At 35.7% G+C, this 13,670-nt stretch overlaps 1 protein-coding gene across 3 annotated transcripts in view; it reads left to right on the forward strand.

Annotated features, from left to right (window-relative positions):
- Grid2 (glutamate ionotropic receptor delta type subunit 2) overlaps positions 1–13,670 on the forward strand; it is a 1,371,796-nt gene that overhangs the window by 1,195,788 nt on the left and 162,338 nt on the right. For all 3 annotated transcript variants that reach the window (XM_063247280.1, XM_063247281.1, XM_063247279.1), the window contains exon 14: positions 9,818–9,984. In XM_063247280.1, the coding sequence (XP_063103350.1) occupies positions 9,818–9,984 (167 nt within the window). The remainder of the gene's footprint in view (positions 1–9,817; positions 9,985–13,670) is intronic.

Below are 13,670 nucleotides of genomic sequence, written 5' to 3' on the forward strand. Positions count from 1 at the left end.
CTACAGTCCAGCCCTTTTAAAGCTTTGTTTTGCATTTTGAGACAGGGCCCTGCTAAGTCCATTAATTTGCCTGTGAGGGACTCAAACTTGGCATCCTCTTATTGCATCCTGCAGAGTGCATCCTCCAGGTTCGCATTGCAACCTCCATGCTTATAGGCAGGCACCACATCTGGCTTGAATAACTCTTTAGAGAGATAACCTAAAACACAACTGCATCAGAGAGAAACTCATAGTAGTGTAATATATCATAATAATTATAAATGTTATTACTGTAATATAAGATAGGCATTTTAAATTGCATATTATTCCGTAACACTTATTTTTATTATAATATGCCATTACTTAATAGAAGTAATTAATAGTATCAGTGAATAGTAACATCAAACAACAGTATTAATTAAACAAATAATGTATGTGATAAAAATATAACAATATTTCCACTGGGCATGATGGCACCCACCTATAATCACAAGTTCCATCTTAGTCTAGGAATCTTAGTGACTCAGAGAAAATCTGTCTCATAAAAAATTTAAAAATGCTTTGGAAATGTAGCTTAGTGGAAATTCCTTGATTTCAATCCCCAGTATCAACACCAATAAAATAAATATACATATAATTATATGTATCTAATTATATGTATATTTTTATTATATATAGTTATATATAATAATGTTTAAATACAATTGTTTTAGGTCAGTTAAGATAACTTATTTTTACTTTTTTTAGCTCTATATTACATATTAAATTTGCAATATTTACAATGATATATAAATAAATATAAAGCTTTTTAAAGAGTAAATCTAAATACAATAGGACTAATAAAGCAGACATCAACCATGTTAAATGACAAAAACAATGGCATATATCTTTCTGTTTGATACTGGTGTTGTTGGAGTGAGATAATATCAAGTGAAGCATGCTTCTAACAGAGATGTTTGACTCTGAAATAGTCAGGGTCCACTTATCAGCAATAGCAGATTTTTAAACTTGTACAAATTAGTTGCCCACTCTCCTCAAAGATATCTATAGAATTCTACAAGCTTTGGGATTTTGTCAGTCATACGTTTGCATTTGCAACTTTACCATGTAGTTTAAAACATTCTAAAACTTCTATTATTTTTGAATACTCTGAAGCAATGGGGTGACTTAAATTCAATCTTGTTTTCTTAGGAAAATGGTTTTAACAACAGAAGAATAAGTTGAGTTTTGTGAAGTCAATGACAGATCCAAATACAGTACAGTATTAGGAAAGGAATTGAGAAAGTTCTAAATTGGCTACACCATTCGGTGATGTTTTATTTGTGAAATTGTATTATTTTTCAAAAGAAAAGAGATGTGACTTTTTTCACTAGGAATTTTTGACAACTTCTGCATAAAACTTTGAACGGCCTGAACGAAGTTAGTTCATCCCTTCCAGGCTCCCTCAGGTTCGGTCAAATATCTTCCAGCCAGTATGAAAACATAGGAATAAATTTATTTATGTTTTAATGCAACCTTTTATCCATTTTCATTCTCAATGTCTTCCACATTAGAGAAGAACATTCTTCCTGGAATGTGACTTTAGGACAGTCTGATGTTTTAACAATTAATAATCATCTGTGCTTCCATGTCACAGGAAACTGTCACCTTCCATTTTTATTATGTGAAAGCTCACAATGCTTGTGTACATTTAGAGGAAACTGAAAAGTAACTCAAAACTTTTACTATTAAAAAAACTCTAATAATACAGAGAAGCATATCACACTCTTGTTTGCACTATTGTTTATAAAGCTTGCAGGACATTTGTAGTAAGTTCTTTCCGGTTTCTTTCATGAGAGATTTGTAAACTGAATGTACCTCGCCTATACACACATTAGCCCTGTCCTCAGATGTGCAATCTTGTTGTATTTGGACAAGATGTCCGTAGCCTTTTTGTGCTTTTTAAGTAGTTTAATTAAAATCATTATAGAAACAAGATAATTCGAAGCTTTATTTTTAAAATCATAGTACCTAATAGCTAAAGGAATCATTTGTCACCATTATGAGACTAACTTTAGTGTAGAAAACACAGTCTAGTGTGATTTAAAAGAATCACTCTACATTCTATGGGCCAATAGGCGATGACAAAATATCTTCCTTTTGTTTTCCTTTACCCCAAACTAATTCAGCAGCCCTGTTTTAGGCTGAGTATTAGTCTGTTGGGACAAATGAAGTTTTGACAGATTTGAAAGACTTCAAAGTTGTGGGGTTTGGTCTCCATATGTTCTTTCACATTTCACACCACTCCCCACTGGTATCACTCCAAAATTCTTCTTTGTAGGCTGTTTAGGTTACTTATCTCCTTTTAATTTTTGTGCTTCCCTCTGAAATAAGATAGTGGAGTCATTCAGGCTTTGTTTTTGGTGATGCCTGGATTGTGTTGCCGTTGGTATTATAATCATTCTCATCTTCATTTTCTTAATTCTTAGGAAAAAATGATCATGGTTTTCATGATGTTAAAAATTAAATCAGTGTCACTTCAGGTCTAACAAACAGTCAGTCCACAGACCAGGGACTATTAACACTGCATTTATGATGCGCTTCAGTTACAAATCTCAGTGCACATGGGGATGCAACCCTGAAAGACTCCTAATTGTGAATACCAAATCACAGTTGCCAACATCAGCAGTCAGGGTGGTGGTGGGAGACAGGGACAGTCATTGCAGGAGGCAGATAATCCCTGCCATGTCCATCTGCTAGAATAGCACTGTGACTTCATGCACCTGTACTGGAACAATAGCTGGGTTTTTGTACTTTCCGCGCCATATTTTTGTGCCTAATGCCAAAACCCTGGGCATTCCGGCTCCCTGGAGGACATTTCGCGGCATGAAGCTTTCAGGCTAGGACAGAGCATCACAAGTAAAGCAGGACAGTTCTCAAGCTTATTTATAAGCATTTCCACCTTCAAATCACGTGCTCAGTATTTTGGTTGGGAATTGGGGTTACCATGTTTGTTTGTAGCCGCATAGGTATATAGGGATTCAGTTGAATCTGATTAAGCATTGTTTTCCATTAAATGTATAATCTTTCCATTACCACAGTGCTGGTCAATTCACTTTGCTAACTCATTTTTTCCCCCTTTGACTGTGGTGCTCATTATTGGGTGCTTATTTTTCTTTGTTACCTCATGAAGACTTAGGTCTGTTGGTTAAGTTATCCAAGGAGTTCCCAGTCTTGGTAACTGTAGAAGGTGAAATACCTTTTCTCCTCATAGATCAAAACAAACAAGGTGACTCACAAATCCCCTGCATGAGACAAAGGGAAGGGGTTCCGGGGTGTCCAGGACTTGGGACTTGTCTCTTCACCCATTCAGCTAACCTCCAGGAGAACTTAAAGGCAACAGAACACACATACCAGTAGCAACAAATATCTAAGACAGAAAGTCAGGAGAATTTGGAGCTCACCAATCTCTGTAAACAAGCCTTCCTGGAACTCACTTGCTTTGTTGCCTTCTCAAGAGTTTTCCGAGACAATCGCCCATTCCTAAAGCAGAATTAACAGTTCTCTTTCCCCACAGAATTACCTAGGAGTCCAGCCTCCTGCCATTCATACCTAGCAGCCATTTGTCTTGAGAGAAAAGAAGTAAACTGTGTTCACTTTCTATATTCTGAGAATGTTCTAAGAAACTTCTCTAGAAGTTTAGTATACCAATACCCACCAAAAAAGCCAAGCAAGCAGTAAGATTTAAAGGTAGACACATCTGATTCTCTTCCAGGTTAATATATGTGTGTGTGTGTGTGTGTGTGTGTGTGTGTTTTTAAAGGGTCAATATTGATTTATTTTAAACATATTCATGTCTTCTTTCTGAAAACCTGTGCTCTGTTATGAATATCTAACAACATGAATTCAAATTTCAATATAAAGCAAATAAAATACGATAAATCAACAATAGAGGCAGCAGTAAACAAAGCCATCCATATTTTAAAAGTCAATCTTATATACTTAAAGTTGGATTTGATTATGATTTATTGTGCTGCATAAATTCAGAACAATTGATGAACACTGCTAAATTATTAATTTGTCCAAAGTAGAGCAGGACATCACCCAGGACCACATAATAAATATTAAAGCATTCTCATCTTAAGGACTTATGTGAGCCATGAATTATAAGGGCCACTGTAGATCGATTCTGGGTTAATCATAACTCTTTGTGCCTATAATTCATGATTGCTTTATCCCCTACTGACCATTAGTTAAAATTGTAAAGAAGTTAGTTGCTTAGCACACAAGATTAGAATTTATCCCACATACTGTCCTCAGACCTTTTAATTTTCATTTGATGAGAAAAATAATGGATTCCTACTCTTCAGCTTTTAATTTTTAAAGATGCTGCTTTGGTTTCAATCTTGAGTCTCGAGGATGCTCATAAGTAAAGGTCACAAAATCAACATACCTCAGGGGTCCACAATCACAGGAACCAGTTCATCTTGATGATTTTCACAAATAGCAAACTTTCTTTTTAAAACCTCAATTCTTTTATGTTAATGTTGTAATCACATAGCATTAAGGAACTGCATTCCTTTTTTTCACAGTTCTTATCACATACTATATTGCATTTTGTTTATTTGCACAAATGTTATTTCTGTAACTAGATGAGCTATGCTTTAAGGCAAAGATTACTATGTCTTACACCTTCTTGCCTCCCCATGGAAAATGTCTCCCAGAAATTTATTTTTAATATTGGGAAAGAACATGAGGAATGACCTTGAGCTCAACTTTTAAATATACCACTAATCTTAGCACAATCTGGAACATCTTGCCTCATCTGCGAACTGGGTATCATAACATCAGCTGCCTGACAGTATTGCAAAGGAGAAAGAAATGTACATGAAAAATCATTTTCAAGAGCTAAAAAATGCTTCCTAATAGGTATCAATTATAAAGAAAAGATGCATGACAAAGATAGTATATGCCTTCATTAATAGGGAAAAATTGTATTTTTCCCTTTTGGTTTAAGTTCCATCCTTCCATAATTGTTCCCACTGAAAGTTTTCAATTAAGGATCATCATCATTGTCACATTAGCCCAGGCTGGTCTCAAACTCACAATGATCCTCCTGAATCAGCCTTCCAAGTGCTGGGATTGTAGACATGCTCCACCAAGGGATATAATAAATTAAAGATTGTTATGAGAAAGAATATTGTTATTTAAACCAAGATTGGTGGGATCACTGTGGTAAGTCATTTGTGCCATGCGCTTCTGCAGTTATTAGGAGAGGCTGTTACCTTATGAATTCAAAGGGAAAAATGCTTTTGGCATCAGCTCACGATAGCAATGTTGGGAAAGAGGCAAATGAGATAGAACAGACTGCAGAGAAAGCGCAATATGTCATGGCCCATAAAATGGCAAGGGACACAGGTGCAGGTTTTGAAAATATATTTTTCAGTTCTTTACCTTACATGGTAAGAAATGCAAATATTTCAGAAAATAACATCGAGTGTTTATAGCTCTTCATCTGACAGACTGAAATTTGAAGGAAAAAAAAAAAGAAAGAATTATTGGGTTAGAACAGTGTGCATGAACAAGATGTCATCTCCAAAGAACATCTCTGTTTAATCAGTTAGACCCTGTGGAGATGGAGCTTAAGTACTTGGGGTCTTCTCGTGCAACTATTTCAGTTAATAGCATATTTGAGTGGACTAGTTCCTCTCAATGAAAATTAATTTCTCTTTTCTTGAACTTGCTTTAAACAGAGACTGTTCTTGTGACAGTTCCATGTTATGCTTCATGCTGCAGAAATTTAATGTTGACTTATCTCTACTATGAATTACAAACTGTTTAAGTACAGAAGGCCAAGACTACATTTATAGCCCTTATAAACCTACTTTTAATATCTTAGAGATAATGAATACAGATTATTAATGAAATTAAATTTTTTAAAATTCTGTGGAAATAATGCAGGAATTTGATAAAACCTCCCCCAGTGTCATGTCAGAAGTGAGAAATTCATCACAGGCTATTTGCTGTCAGGACTATGCTGAGGACACTAGTCTTCATCACCAGTGGCCACTGATATTCATCAGTGTACTGTGACATCTGAGACCTTTCACTGCGGGATTCAGAGACTGCTAACACTGGCGAGAGATATCACACTGGATATGTTTCTTCCTCTCCATGGGGCTTGAATGGTTGACACATAGCACCCAGATTCACTTTGCCCTCTGCTTTACCTAATATGAAATTTTCTGCACATATGGAGTCCACTGGAAAGTTCATCAGTGGCACAGTTCAGCTGTCTACCCAAGCAGGACCTCAAGAACCAGAGCTGGTCGGGAACTTTTGAGGCACATCTATCACCTAACCAGATAGGATTCAAATTTCCCTGGCCAACATGTCAATTGTGATTCTTTCCAAAAGTGACTGTAGTGTTTGATGATAAATATTTTCCAGGACAGAAACTGTATGTTGTAGTTGATAAAAAGGATCTGGACATTTCTAAAAGCTAAAATACTTTGGCTTACTAGGTAACATTTTATGGCATTGTTACAAGCTATAATCATGCTGTTTTAATGCTTCTCTTTTTAAAAATTAATTCATAGTGCTTTGTAATAATATAATGCTACTATATGTGTAAATAGAGCTCCTCAGTTCAGAAAGCAGTAACAATAATGCTAGAATAATGCTAGAACACTTTTCTAATAGTAGAGTAGTATGTTCGCAGTTGGGGACATCCCTAGAGAATTGTAGAGAAGAGAGATTGGAAGAAGCCAAGGGACTGAAACAGAAAAGCAAAAATTAAAGCAGACTACTAGAGGAAGCTTTGAGTCCACCACTGTCTCTATTACTTCAGGATTAGACTGAGGCAGTTAACGGCAAACCTTGATAACTAGCCCAAAGGGTCAGAAAGGGGACAGAGTGGTGATTGTTGAGTAGTCAGTGCAGAGAAAATATGACCCAATTTTTCCATCCTTTCTCTCTCACATGGACACTCCAAAATCCCATAACTGCTACAATTTCATTATACCTCACGTGTATAAAATTGTTTGTTATTTTACTAACATTTTATCACCTGAACGAGCAGCAACATTCAAAATGGTAAGCATCAGCTGGCAAGACTGCTAAGATGCACACTCCCAGATCCTGAACACCTAACTCTCAGAGCAGTAAGTTTGTGGTTGGATCTTGAATCTATACTTCTAATAGCAGAATCCCCTGATAATTGTAACAGTGGTGGTCCTAGCATCACATTTTAAGAAGAAAAAAGCATATTTTGATAAAGAGCATTGTGTACAATAAATACTCCACGAATAATATTTTTACCTTTATTTTGTTACCTCATGGTCTGGTTGGGGTTCATGCTCAAAAAAATAGTAAGTTATCATAAGATGGTCTCCATCTTTTAGGATATTTATGGGAAATTTTTCATGTGAAAACAAGTATTTTTAATAGTTAAAAAATAGTCTCACATGTTCTAGTTTCATTGCTTCTTTTAACTTGATCTCATTTGCTTATTATATTTAATTTGTCTTGTATAGTGTGACTAATATACCGACACTGACTTTTTTGAAATGAATACCTGTCTCAGTCTCATTTTTGATATTTTTCATATTTGATTCCCAGTATTGGAACTGTACCCTTTATAATATAATCTACACAAAGCACTTAGGTACCTTTGTAAAAATGGTTATTTTTTTCTTTTCTACTTAATTTCTAATATCAAAAGCATTTAATGCTGTTTTATCATTAGGCTTTATAACGTATCTTTATTTTGTGTTCTACATCTGCGCTTTTTTTGTTGTTGTTTGTTTCTTTGTTTGTTTTTGTACTGGGAATCAAATTCATGACCTTGCGCTTACACTGCTGAGCTAAATCTCTGGCCCTCTGCAAATTATTTTTAATTTTAAAAATTTCTTTGCTATTTTTCCTCTGAATTTCATTTCATTTTGTTTGTTTTGTTTTGCACCTGAGGAGGTTGAACTTGCAACTTCACGTCTGCAAAGCAGGCATGGTGGCACTGAGATGCATCCTCAGCCCTTCTTTACTATTCTTATCCATTTCTTTCTAATTAAATTTTAAAACCCTAAGTAAGCTTTGAAACGTCCTTTAACTCTTACATACCTAGTTTTGCACTGTCAAATAATCTGTGGGAAATGATTGTTCTTTTCTACTTGTACATCCACCCCTTTAGGAATATGTAATGTTCTATCCAAGAAGAAGTACAAGTCTTATGTCAAGTGCTGAAGTGTTCATTAGATATCCTCTATTTAATAAATAATTATATTTAGTGTAAAGAGCTATTTTTCTTGGGGAGTTTAGCTCAGTGGATTAACAGCCTGCTTGGCAAACGCAAGGTCGTGATTTTGATCCCCGGCACATACACACACACACACACACACACACACACAAAAGAACTATTTTTCTCAATAATTATCTTTTACAGATACATTAAGAAAACAACAAATAACTTGCATTATCCATTTATAAGCACTCCAATGTGGAAATCTCTAGATTTGTAAAATACTCACTCGGTTGATTTTTGTGCACTTCTTAAATGTGTCACCAAATAATGACAGATACTTTTGACTCTACCTGGTAATGATTTTTCCTATTAAGTTAAAATCAAAGTTTTGTTTTCTGTTACATCACGTAGGTTAACATTACCATGGTGGTGTTAAGGTTGGAGATATAACAGGCATCATTTTCTTTATTTAATAACGCCATTAGAGTTTCAGCTTTTCATAGTTCTTCAACTTGTTTGGAAGAATTCTGTTCACTAAAGAAAAATCTGTTTCTTTCCTCATTTATCAAAAGATAAGTTAGCTGCTTTTAATTTTTTCAGATGTCTTTCTGATGTGTGTTGTGAGATGATTTAAAATTTTTATAAAGTCTCCTCTGTAATGTATATTATTCCAGTAGCCATTCTGGTACTAAGCCAATGTTACTTTTCCTTAATAATGTTGCCGAATTATTTTTTTTAAAAAACTAACTTTTGGGTTTAATCAGTCATTCTAGTTTTGTTACAAATTCACTGGATTCTATTTTTGTATTTAACAATCATGTTCCTAGGTAAAGTTTAGTAAGTTGTTTGAGGTAATTGATTTTATGGTAAATGTCTGAGTTAGGGAATACATGGTTATTGAAGAAAAACTAATCACTGAAGATATTCTAGGTGGCCTAGAATAGCTATGTTTCCCAAATGATGGCAAAGAAGGTTGTAGAATTATTTTCCTGTGCTGCAATGCCTGCCCTAGGGGTTTGTGTTAAATCTAGCTGTCAAACAGACATTGGCCACATTTGGCAACAGGTTAATTTAGGAGGACATAGAACAGAAGATGCCTTTGTCAACAGGGCAGTATTATTCATTTCTTTTCATTGTGAATTAAAAACACTTATTTAAAATATAGGTCATATTCAAGGGGATAATCTCATATTCAGATGTGCGGAAATCTGCCCAGTTTTAAATCCTAGTGACTCAATGAGGTCACTTTCTAACAACTCCTAAGGGATAGTTTTCAGGTTCCCCGAAAGAAAAGGAAGGTCCAGTTTCAAGCGTCACTGAAATAAGAAGCTCAAAGACATCTATTTTTATGCATTTGTTGTTCTAATACAAATGACACTTACCAGTGGGAGATACATTAGTATATGAAGTGCTGCCTAGAGCCCTACTTATTTATCACCTTTATCAAATTTCCAGGAGAACAGAACTTTAAAATTAACCAAAACTGCAAGTGCTCATTCAGAATACAAATTAACTTAGATATGTCTATTGTATTATGTTTGTTTGCATAAATATTTCTTGTCCACGTAATTTATATTTGCAACCTTAAATCTTAGTTTGCTCTTGCTTCCATTTTTCCAGGTAAAATTTGGAAACTATGCTTTCGTATGGGATGCAGCTGTGTTGGAGTACGTGGCGATCAATGACCCAGACTGTTCCTTTTACACTGTGGGGAACACAGTTGCCGATCGGGGATACGGAATCGCCCTGCAGCACGGCAGCCCCTATCGAGATGTTTTCTCACAAAGGTAAGGTTTGCGCAGGGGCCAGAAACAGAGAGAGGAAGTTTGGACCAAAACACTACTTGATTACCTAATCTTGTCTGTTTCTTTGTGAGAAGAGATACATAAAGAAAAACAAAAACAAAATGTTAACTATAAGCGGTAACACTATTTCCTAAACTACATACTCAAGTATTCTTTTCCATAAACATAGCAAATATTGCTGTACATAATGTCTTGTTTTCAAAAACTGTATATGACACACAAATTAAGCATATTATTAATTTCTGTTAGAACTTAATTAAGCAGTCTAGTCTCTGACCTTTTAAGAACTAATAAACATTAGAAACACTAATCTATTTCCCAGAATGGTGAAACATAAAATTAACTTTAAAACCAAGTTAAAGCTCTAATATCCTATAGCATATTATGTTAGGATATTTTTCATCAAGCATTTTTAAAACAAAAGAGTAAGAATTTAAAGTCTCCCACTTTATATCAAAGCATATGTAAGCCCTTGTCATGGAAATCAAGCAGAGCACATATTAAGAAATTATCACTATCTCAAAGAAATTTTCTTTCATAAGGAAATTGTTTAAGAAAGAAGGTATAAAATATATATTTTAGATTAATAATATATATGAAAGACTGGCCTGAAAAGAATTCCAAGGATCACTGTGAATACATTCTCACTTCTATCAAACACATTTGGACTTCACAGAAATTAGCATCGTACAGGTAGAAGTATACTGCATGTAATCCTGGTGATACTCTTTGTTTTTAGTCAGTTATAGATAATGAATACCAATGCTTCAAATTTCAAATTATTCAAGCTGTACTTGTTCAAATTTTAGGAATATAAGAGGCCAAGATTTTCATATTTTTAAAAAGAGAGATCTTGAAATCAGTAGTTTACAATTTATGACATAACTTGGCCATTAGCTAACTATAAAATGCTTGACCTGTCTCCTTATCTGCAAAACAAGGAAGCTAGACTGATTTTATGGTATTATGGCAGCCTTTCTGTGCAGCCAAACTTTCCAAATCATCAGTCACAGAAGTGATTTTTCACTTAGGTGAAGATGGCGAGGAGCCTGTACCCTGCTGCAAACTGCAGGTCAAACACAGATCCACTCTGCACAGCATTCATCCCACACCAGGCCCTCCAGCCCTGGCTGGGTCAGGTTGTTCTCACTGCCAAGAGCAGCTGGGAAGGAGGCCGGCAGAAACGGGCAGTTCCTGCAGTGCTCAGATGCGGCACACATCCAACACACTCACAGACAGCTTCCCACAGTGAATCTAAACCAGGTCCCAAATCCACAGGGTGGGTACAGCTGCTCCACCCCATTGCGGAGGGAGCAATAGGCAAGAACAATAAAACAATAAAACAAACCCAGTCGAACCTTTTGATCCTAAATGTAAGACAAACGCAAAATATGCATAAACTGAAAACAGGAAAGGTATAAATGATTAACTAACCAAGACACATTTATTGATGAGCAGACAAAAAGGACAAACTGGAAAATCAGTTATGTCATAGGGAAACTGCCAGCCAGGCAATTACAGTATAGTTAGGTAGAGATAGCAAAACTCATTCTCATGCATGCATAAGCCCATGAATTCATCTCCAACAATACACACAAAAAAGAAAAAGACCCTATTCATATTAAATAATGAACAATACAGATATTTCTGCAAATGTATTTATGCTCACATCTAGCTATAGTAGAATGTGTTGCATATTTCTGTTGTCTTAAATTGTATACCTACAAGTTATTGGAAGAATTGAATCACATGCAGACTAGAGTTAAGCAAAGGAAACATAAGTAAAAGCTCTCCAGAGAAGTGAGCCTTAACTTGATCTAAAAGGATTAATAGATAATCATTAGCTGAAAGGAAAAAAAAATAGTTAATTCCTGAACTACTAAAAACCACAGAAGTTAAAAAGACAGCAGAATATGTTAAGGAATAATAAAGACATTAAGCTAATGTGAAAAGAAATTTGAAGGCTAGAATTTCTTCTAGGTTGGTCATGAACAGGTACAAAAATCTACTATCAGTTGTGGAACCTGGAGTGAAATCATGATGGTAGAAGTTAAGGAAAGGTTGGTTTAGTTTTTATAAAAGGGATGGAACTGAACTGTCAGAGGCTACTGCAAACCCAGAGGCATGAGATAATGAAAGTCTGGCGTAGAATCAGGCAGGCAAATGAGAAGGAAGTGGCTTTCCTGAGGGCGGAGGGATGTGTGGTGGAATGGTGCGCTTCAGAAAAGGGGATGTGGGGTTCCCTGGCAAGAGACCAGCAGCAAAGAGTGCCCAGGTTATGAGAAAAGGGTTATTGGTATTCATTATGGTTTAACTGTTTTTCTCACCCCTAAAAATCTTGGTTTTCAGACCTGATTTCTGAGGGCCTTATACCAAAAATGCATGATAATTAGTAAATCACACCAAATGTTCCTTTTTATCATCCTGTGATATTCTTTTATCATCTGTGACGCAGAGTCTGATTCTGAAGGAACGTATTCCACTGAAGTACTGAACAGCAGTATTAAGCTTTAAATAACACTTCCCTTTGTTTGATAAAGCATGACAGACATTAGCAGTTTCAACTGGCCCTTCTGTAATGTTCCTTACTAATGACACCCTGCACCCTGGTCCCTGGACATCTGGAAGAAAAGAGAGCCAAGAAAGGAGCATGGTCTGGCAGCTCCCAGTGTGCTGGCTCCTCGCTGGCCATGTATGTGCTGTGGTCATTCACCGCCCTGAATCTCTGCCTCAGTTCAGAAAACATCAGCATTCATTCTATTTGCCAAGACATTGGGAAACAAATCTTTGCTTTTTTATTAAGTAATTTTAAAAAGGATAAAAAGATTATCATATCTGACACTTTGTAAATTATTATATCCATCCAGATTTATCAGTTTTTCCTAGGCCACTGATTAAACCAGACCACCGATTGCGTTGTGCTTATTTTCAGTGAAAATAACAAAATTCTGGGTGTCTTTTGAAGTTAATGTTGTTTTTCAGGTGACTTTATGCCTATCTCAAAGTAATAAAATGTAATAACATTATATTAAAAATAATATATGTTGATATAGTAACTATATTTTATTATCTACTACTTAGAAATATTTACATGCCTATTACTAAATAACCACAAGAGATCTGCATATTTACTAACTGCACACTTAAGTATAAGCTCACAACTGTTACACTACAAGTGCACATTGCAGGTGAGGCACCTGCACACCAGCAAGCAGCAAGTTCAGCTTGGAAGACACGTGCTATAGGGCCACATTCACTGGTGCAAGTGTGAGTAGACATGCACCAGAAGGACTTGTAAAGAACCTGCAGTATATGACCATGAATTGACTAGGAGAGTTTTGTGACCTGAAGAGGAATGAGAAGAAGGAACTGGAGGAGCTAGGTGGAGCTCAGCAAAAGATCAGAGGGGTGCGTGCGATCTAAGAACCTGAAACGGACAGGCTAAGCAGATTCAAGTGACCACAAACTCACCCTTGATTCTCCCTTTCCTTCCAGCTCTGGTTGATTCTTTGCAACTCTAGTTCACCTTTAGGTGCAAACTTACTGAAAAGCGATTTCTAGAAAAGTGTTGATTATTTTTTAAATTATGCTAATTTGTTATAAAAATACTCATTTCCAGGAACCTTTCCATCTACAATACAGATTTTTGTTCTGTCATTCAAATCACC

This window comes from Cavia porcellus, unplaced genomic scaffold (assembly GCF_034190915.1).
Source record: "Cavia porcellus strain 051 isolate PalLab524CR breed Dunkin Hartley unplaced genomic scaffold, mCavPor4.1 scaffold_4, whole genome shotgun sequence".
NCBI classification, from domain to species: Eukaryota; Metazoa; Chordata; class Mammalia; order Rodentia; family Caviidae; genus Cavia; species Cavia porcellus.